Below are 8,380 nucleotides of genomic sequence, written 5' to 3' on the forward strand. Positions count from 1 at the left end.
TGTGTATATATGTGTGTGTATATATATGTGTATATATGTGTGTGTATATATATGTGTATATATGTGTGTGTATATATATGTGTGTATATATATGTGTATATATGTGTGTGTATATATTTGTGTGTATATGTGTGTGTATATATATGTGTGTATATATATGTGTGTATATATATGTGTGTATATGTATGTGTGTATATATATATGTGTATATGTGTATATGTGCATATATGTGTGTATATATGTATGTATATATGTATGTATATATGTGTGTGTATGTGTATGTATATATGTGTGTGTATGTGTATATATATATGTGTGTGTATGTGTATGTATATATGTGTATGTGTATATGTGTATGTGTATAAATATGTGTGTATATGTGTGTATGTGTATATATATATGTGTATATATATATATGTGTATATATATATGTGTGTGTATGTGTATATATATATGTGTATATATATATGTGTGTGTATGTGTGTATATATATGTATATATGTGTATATGTATGAATGAAATATAGCCTTCTGCTTTTATATTCTCTACTATATTAAAGGCTTCTAAAGTGTCTGATTACCCAGGAAATTAATAAATTGGATTATTTATCTCTTCCTTGTAAGAGGAGTTTCCATCATTAGGTACAAAAACAATGTCTGAACTTGATTCCAAAAATATAAATGTTTGCAAACCGTAGAAACTTTTATTGTGATGATATATGCAGCATTGAGACAAGCTAACACTCACTTGCCGTCAGTGGGGAGGAGACAGAACCCGGAGCATCAGAAGACTGCGGGGGCCGGGAAGGAGAAGTGCTGCTACTTCTTCTGGCAGGGCCGCAACTCCACCGTCAGCGAGAAGGGAACGTCGGCGCTGATGACGGTGGAGCTGGACGAGGAACGGGGAGCACAGGTACGTGAAAGAGTGTGTATGGGTTTATGTCGTATATGTGTGCCAGGAAAAGTCTAAGTAATTATTTTGTACGGATAATTGTGTGATCTTTACTCCACCTCCCGTTTCGTTTTCCTCTTCCTCCAGGTTCAGGTCCAGCAGGGTAAGGAGCCTCCGTGTTTCCTGCAGTGCTTCAAAGGAGGGATGGTGGTCCACTCTGGGAAGAGAGAAGAGGAGGAGGAGAACTCACAGAGTGAGCCTGCATTACTGACAAACACACTCTGCTGCTGCGCCATCATTTTCAAATAAGACAAATTCTCACTATTAGTGACAAGCTACACTTCAGCCAAGAGTTTTTCTTTAAAAAATTAGATTTTACTAATGTACGTCCCCCTGTCCCCCCCAGGTGACTGGCGTCTGTACTGCGTGCGGGGGGAGGCGGAGGTGGAGGGCCACCTGCTGGAGGTGGCCTGTCACTGCAGCAGCCTGCGCTCCAGGGTCTCAATGGTGCTCCTGAGCGCGAGCCAGGCCCTCATCTATCTGTGGCACGGCTGCAAGTCTCAAACGCACACGCGGGAGGTGGCGCGCACCGCCGCCAACCAAATCAAACAGCAGTAAGTGGAACCTTGATTGCCTCCCCCCTTAAAGTGACACCAGAGGTTAAATTCCAACTAGCGGGATCGGCTCAATTTCACTTCCGACTACAAATAACCAAAGCACTTTTGTTGCTGAGATGAATCCATTTCTGATTTGTTCTCCTGCTGTCGTTATCAGCCAGTGTGACGTGTTTTTCCTTGTGCAGTTGTCCTCTGGAAACCGGCCTCCACAGCAGCAGCAAGGTGACCATCCGGGAGTGCGACGAGGGAGCAGAGCCCGCGGGATTCTGGGAGCCCCTTGGGAGGAGGGACAGGAAGGCGTACGACTGCATGCTGCAAGGTGGGGGGAGCCGATGAGCACGAAGCCCAATCCCGTTTTCTCTCTACCGTAAACAGCTGCGGTTGGTGTAATTAACTGCTTTGGTTGACCTTTGACCCTCAGACCCAGGGCGGTTTAACTTCTCACCACGTCTGTACCAGCTGAGCAGCAGCTCAGGGGAGTTCGCAGCAGTGGAGTTTCTTTACCCCGCCAGAGACCCCAAGGAGGTCAACTCCATGCCCTTCCTGCAGGAGGATCTTTACGCGGCTTCCCAGCCAGGTACACGCGAGCATTTGTCCTACTGTACATGTGAAGGTAATAACTCTACATTGTATTTAGAGGGTGCTTTTCAACATAATCAAAGATGATTCCCATTTCCAGCTGACCACAGCCTCATTTGTTGGACTTTACTGGATGTCTGAGGCCAATTCTGACATCAACTTTTGAGATTTAAGATCTGAATAGAATCAGAATATCTGATAGAAACATTCCCTTGAATTTGGTTATTTAACAATTGTGAATAGAATATGTTCTGAGTGAGATAATTTACGCTTAATAAATGTACTTCTAAATGACTTGACCTGGTCTGCACATCCGGTATTACCATCAGCAATCTAACCATTCATCGACCTCACCATCTCTGACCACCTGGCTATCACCTTGGACATAGACATCCCCAACCCCCATGTTAAGCAGAATCGCACCATAACATTCCGGAACATCAAGTCTATCAACATCTCCTCGCTCTCCTCCACCTTGGCTGCCACTGTCTCTGCCTCTGCCCCTATTTCGACTGCCTCCCCCACTGCCCTGGTCAAGTACTATAATGATGCACTCTCCTCCTGTCTTGACGTCATCGCCCCCAAAAAATCCAAACTCATCTCCTTCACCCACTCCGCCCCCTGGTACACTGACCGACTTCACCTCCTCAAAGTGCAGGGCCATCAACTGGAACGTCTTGCCAACAAAACTGGACTTACTGTTCACCTTGATGCCTTCAAACTCCACCAACAACAATATAAAGATGCCCTGAACACCGCTCGCTCCTCTCACTACTCCTCCATCATCCAATCTGGCTCCAACAACCCCAAAACGCTTTTCTCCACCATCAACAAACTCCTCAAGCCCATGGACACCATCTCCACCTCCCTCACCACCACCAAATGCAACTCATCTCTATCCTTCTTCAACGACAAAATCACTGCAATACACAACCAGCTGGCAGCCCCCACCAACCCCCCCAAGCCCTCAACATGACTCTCCCCTACTTCCAAGCCACTCACTCTCATCCTTCAGTTCAATCACTGAAATGGACCTCTCCTCCATACTCTCCAGCATGAAGACCTCCACCTGTGCCCTTGACCCCCTCCCCTCTTCCTTAGTTAAGGCCTGCCTCCCCACACTCTCCGCTCTCTTATCATCAACTCCTCACTGTCTTCAGGTCTCGTACCCCCCACACTCAGATCGCTGCTGTCACCCCCGTGCTGAAAAAAACTGGTCTTCTACCACGACATCCCCAACAACTACCGGCCCATCTCCAACCTCCCCTACCTGTCCAAAGTCCTTGAGAGAGCTGTTGCATCACAACTCAAGTCCCACCTCAATCTCAATAATCTCTACGAACCCTTCCAATCCAGCTTCCATTCAAAACACAGCACAGAAACCGCCCTACTGAAAGTCACAAATGACATACTTCTCTCTGCTGACTCTGGCTTCCTCACCATCCTCATCCTCCTCGACCTCAGCGCCGCCTTCGACACCATCAACCATTGCATCCTCCTCTCACGTCTCCAGTACTCCCTTGGCATAACTGGCATTGCCCTCTCTTGGTTCACCTCATATCTCTCAGACCGACTTCAATTCAATGCAATAAACAACTGTAAATCCTCTACCTCCCCAGTCACCCACGGTGTCCCCCAAGGTTCTGTGCTTCTGTGCTCCCCTCCTCTTCATCATTTACATCCTTCCCCTTGGACAAATCATCCGTCGTCATGGTCTCAACTTCCACTGCTACGCTGATGACACCCAACTCTACTTCTCCTCCAAGACCATCACCTCCGTCACCCACTCCACTCTCACCACCTGTCTCACTGATATAAAATCATGGATGCAACAGAACTTTCTCAAACTCAACTGCAATAAATCTGAAATACTCATCATCGGCCCTAACTCCCTCACCCGTTCAGCTCAGCCCTTCTCCCTCAACATTGATGGCTCCATCGTCACCCCCTCCACCCAGGTCCGCAACCTCGGTATCATCCTCGACCCCACCCTCTCTTTCCTACCCCAAGCTAACCACATCACCAAGACTGCCTTCTTTCACCTCAGGAACATTGCACACCTCCGACCTTCCCTGTCCTCTGCCACCACCGAAATACTCATCCATGCCCCCATAACCTCCAGACTCGACTACTGCAACAGCATCCTCTATGGTTCTCCCAACAAAATCCTCAATAAACTCCAATATGTTCAGAACTCTGCCGCTCGACTGCTCACTTCCACCCGCCGCTATGATCACATCACCCCGGTCCTTCGCAACCTCCACTGGCTCCCGGTCAAATTCAGAATAGACTTCAAAATACTACTCACCACCTACAAAGCTCTAAACAACCTGGCCCCTCCCTACCTTTCAGACCTCCTCCCCCTCCATGCCCCAACCCGTTGCCTCAGGTCCGCCGGTGCAAACACTCTGAAGACCATCAGGACCAAGCGCCGGACCTGGGGTGACAGGGCCTTCTCAGCTGCTGCACCTCCCCTCTGGAACGCCCTCCCCATCCACATCCGTGAGGCTCCCTCCCTGTCATCATGCAAACAAGCCCTCAAAACCCACCTCTTCAAACTCGCCTTCACCTGCTAACCCCTGCACCCTACCCTCCCATTCCGCACAGCTTCTCCAGTTATTCTTTTTTTTACCAAAATGTTCTGTTTGTTTGTTTTGTTTGCTCCTCTGTCTTTCTTTTTTTTGTTTTGTTTGTTTGTTCCGTTTGTCTTTGCCCTGTAAAGCGTCTGTGTATTTTGAAAAGCGCTATAGAAAATCGATGTATTATTATTACCTCCAACACTTTGTGTTACTTATCGACTAACTTATACATCAGTATATATGCCAAAAGCTGAAATCAGCTAATGTATGTGAAGGTGGTTGCCTATGGGAAAGTGTGTGCAGCTAGGAGTCAGGGCTCTGTATCGGAAATATCGCTGTGTGTGTGTTTTCATCCATTAATAACATGAGCAAGTCATCCAAAACTTAGCCTTTTTTTCTCTCCATCCTCAACTTGGGAACCTAAATCTAAAAAATGATGAGCAGCCACTTTACGAAATCGTCCTCACACTGAAAGGCCTCACCTTGTTTTCTTTCCCCGATGTTCAGCCCTGTTCCTGGTGGACAACCACCATGAGGTGTATCTGTGGCAGGGCTGGTGGCCGCAGGACAGCGAAAGCCCCGGCTCAGCCCGAATCCGCTGGGACTCGGACAGGAAGTGTGCCATGGAGACAGTGCTGCAGTACTGCAAAGGTACTCCACTTCATGCTATTATTAGACACAGAAAACACTTTCACCTACAACTGCGTAGTAGGGCTATTGAAGGTGAAAGAAATACATAAATACAGAGCCGGGAAAGGGAGGTAATGTTCTGAGAAAAAATTCACAAATTTTACAGGAATAAAACTTGAATATTCTCTGAGATTCACAAATATACATGAACAATGGTGTGTTTTTGTCAAGGAACCACATTGTTTTACTTTGCAAGGGTGAATCAACCTCATCACAACAGCGACGGTCTGAATTTGGTTACGTCTAAAGTAGTATTGTTCTGGTAAGGGTGGCCTCTGAGGGAGGCAAAGGTCCTGAAAGATGCATATACGCATTTTCTTTCATGTTATTTTACAAGCATAATGCAGACATCAGTATGCATTGCGCTTTGTCCTCATGTTAGACATGTTTTATTTCCACATGTCCTCTCTGATAAACAGCATATTGTTTCGTCTCCACAGAAAAGAATGAGAAGAAGCCTCCCAAAGCGTACCTGATCCATGCCGGTCTGGAGCCTCTCACCTTCACCAACATGTTCCCCAGCTGGGAGCACAGAGAAGACATCGCTGAGATCACTGAGAGGGTGTGGATCAAATCACATTATAAGATGACTCCCGACTACATCATCTGATATGAACCAGTGCTGCTCACAGTGTCTGCCTGTAGCCATTAGTGTATATACTGTACTGAACACACATGCACTTGTTAGGTTCAAGGAACCTCTAGACTGTGGGAGAGACCGCATGGTCCGGCCTCTGCTACAAAGTCAGCCGGTTTCAATTATAAACAAAAGTATATAATACTTCTGAAGCTAATACAATTACATAGTGAAGTACATTATTTACAGTTACATAAAATATGACCCGTGCCTCACCCCGAAAGCGTTACCACCCACACGGTGGAACAGGAGAAAGAGACCGGAAGTTCTTTCTCTCCCGCCTTACATAGTTCAAAAAACATCCCATAATGTCCGTAGTTCCTATTGGCTAAATCCAGCTGGCTCCTCCTTCTCGCAGGACCCTCGCACAGGTATGACCTGTAAATGCCTGTCTGACCCTTGTCTACTAATCAGTTTAATACATTCAATGACTGTCTTTTATGGCTAAACACTTCTAATTATGATTTCTTAATTATGAATCATTAAACACTTCTATTATAATTTCTTAAAGCACACTTCTAAACCTATATTTCCTACACACTTGGTGTACGAAAAGAGACTTTTATGAATATAGGTCAGTCCAGGTGTAAGACACGATCCATCATTTGCGTTGAAAGGTAATATATTGTGTGTGTGTGTTGTCAGGAGGCTGAAGTGTGTAACCAGATTATCTTAGTGGAGGACGTGTTGGCCCGGCTGTGTAAGACCATGTACCCACTGGCAGATCTTCTGGCTCGGCCGCTGCCTGAGGGTGTTGACCCTCTTCGTCTGGAGGTCTATCTGTCTGAAGAGGACTTTGAGGTGAGAACCTGCAGTCTACAGACTGTCTCTGATGTTACTCTAGAGGTGCCACATGTTTCTTGCCACCTAATTTCTTATCCTCAGAAGGTGGCTGAGAAAAAGCTCTAATAAAGTCACTGTACACCACCTGCCCAGCACCAAATGACAACCAGAACTAGTTGCCTACCTGCAGTTGAACAAAGTGGAGCCTTTAGCAGCTAAAGAGTCAAATATTTATTGGTGGAAACCAAAAACGGAGCTAAAAGAGAGTGAATGAAGGACTTCCATCCATCAGATGGAACGAAACATGACTACAAATGAATGCTAATATTGCTCTGTGTTTGCTGGATCTGCAAATAAGCAACTGTTGCTAACACAGCAGCCTTGTAAACTTGACCATAAGAGGTGTGATTTACAGATCGTCATGACCCCGAGTGGCCACAAAAACTGATTAGTACTGCTTTAAAGTACAGATTGATATACTGTTATGTATTTTGCACCTTTAAATGATGAGACTGGTGTTTAACATTCATCTTATTGCCAATAAATCCTCATGGAAACAGAACAGAACAGAGGAATAAGACTTACCAAGCAACTCATTCATCGTTGGGTTTGGTCTTTTCATTGGATTCATTAACAATAAGGAGAATATACAATAAGACGGGCTTTATCCTTTAACTTTGAGCTTTCATTGTGTTTACTCTAATATGACTTTCTGGAAGATTCTTGTTTAGAAATACTTGAAGTTATAGAAATATTATGGATCACTTTCTGGGAATATTTGATGTTCCTTGTGTGTTATCTATGGCTACATGCATCATTCAGCTTTCACCTTATGTTCATGGCTCTCTTCCTCTTTCTTTTCCCAATCTCGTCTTTCATCATGTGCATCTTCTTGTCTTTCTGTGAACTTATCTATTCATTCATTCCACCCTCCAGGGTGTAGGGGCTTATGGGAAGGTGAGTCCTCTGGCTTGAGCATGGATGACCTGGACTAGTGCTCCTGTTGCACAGCATCCTCACTCAACTCAGCCATAAACCATTTTCTATCCAACTCTTCCTCGTTGCTTATTTTTTTTTTTTTTTTACATTTTCTCTCTGATAAAATATCTAACTCCTAATTTGTTCATTAGCATGCTGTTCACTCACGTGTTGACGTCGTACTGAATCCTGGAGATATGAGATCTGTGACCGTGTTTTACTGGAGATGCCAACTGAGGAATGAGTGCTGTGTTCTCCAACTCACTGACGCATGAGTGTGTTCTCAGATGTTACTCATTCCTCGCCGTGCGAGCTGCAGGATGTGTCGGTTCTTAGAGATGCACTGATCGATCGGGCGCCGCTCTAAACCGGCTGGTCGTCGGCTGATCTGTAATGACATCAAATTTTCACACACATGTGTCACATGATCTCACTTAGTGTACACAGCGGCACAGACCGTAATGTCTCACACACACACACACACACACACACATTATGTCGTAAGTGTGAAACTTCTTCAACACGAGATTAGAAGACATTAAGCTCGCAAACTTTCTCAAAATGGGCAGTAGAGAAACGGCCTTAAAACATTTGAAAAACTATTAACATCAAAGTACAAATAAAAA

The 8,380-nt window shown here is 45.1% G+C and overlaps 1 protein-coding gene across 2 annotated transcripts; it reads left to right on the forward strand.

Annotated features, from left to right (window-relative positions):
- The first annotated feature begins 491 nt into the window (after positions 1 to 491).
- LOC116378188 (supervillin-like) lies at positions 492 to 8,329 on the forward strand. Of its 2 annotated transcripts, XM_031840008.1 has the most exons (9): positions 492 to 912; positions 1,039 to 1,144; positions 1,298 to 1,505; positions 1,694 to 1,827; positions 1,930 to 2,085; positions 5,174 to 5,317; positions 5,797 to 5,918; positions 6,639 to 6,794; positions 7,713 to 8,329. In XM_031840008.1, the coding sequence occupies exons 1-9, from the start codon at positions 712 to 714 to the stop codon at positions 7,749 to 7,751; spliced, it is 1,266 nt and encodes a 421-aa protein (XP_031695868.1). In that variant the 5' UTR covers positions 492 to 711; the 3' UTR covers positions 7,752 to 8,329. The 2 variants fall into 2 exon arrangements, with proteins under 2 accessions (XP_031695868.1, XP_031695867.1); XM_031840007.1 differs by having other exon boundaries at positions 6,639 to 8,329.
- Positions 8,330 to 8,380: the final 51 nt, after the last annotated feature.

Source organism: Anarrhichthys ocellatus, unplaced genomic scaffold (genome assembly GCF_004355925.1).
Source record: "Anarrhichthys ocellatus isolate YVR2014 unplaced genomic scaffold, GSC_Weel_1.0 scaffold2177, whole genome shotgun sequence".
Taxonomy (NCBI): domain Eukaryota; kingdom Metazoa; phylum Chordata; class Actinopteri; order Perciformes; family Anarhichadidae; genus Anarrhichthys; species Anarrhichthys ocellatus.

Excerpts from the sequence above, each read along its gene's own strand:
- LOC116378188 (XM_031840007.1), top strand. The coding sequence starts at position 712 with ATGATATATGCAGCATTGAGACAAGCTAACACTCACTTGCCGTCAGTG. Across the intron at positions 2,086-5,173 it reads TTACGCGGCTTCCCAGCCAG|CCCTGTTCCTGGTGGACAAC; the intron begins GTACACGCGAGC and ends CCCGATGTTCAG. Across the intron at positions 5,919-6,638 it reads TCGCTGAGATCACTGAGAGG|GAGGCTGAAGTGTGTAACCA; the intron begins GTGTGGATCAAA and ends GTGTGTTGTCAG.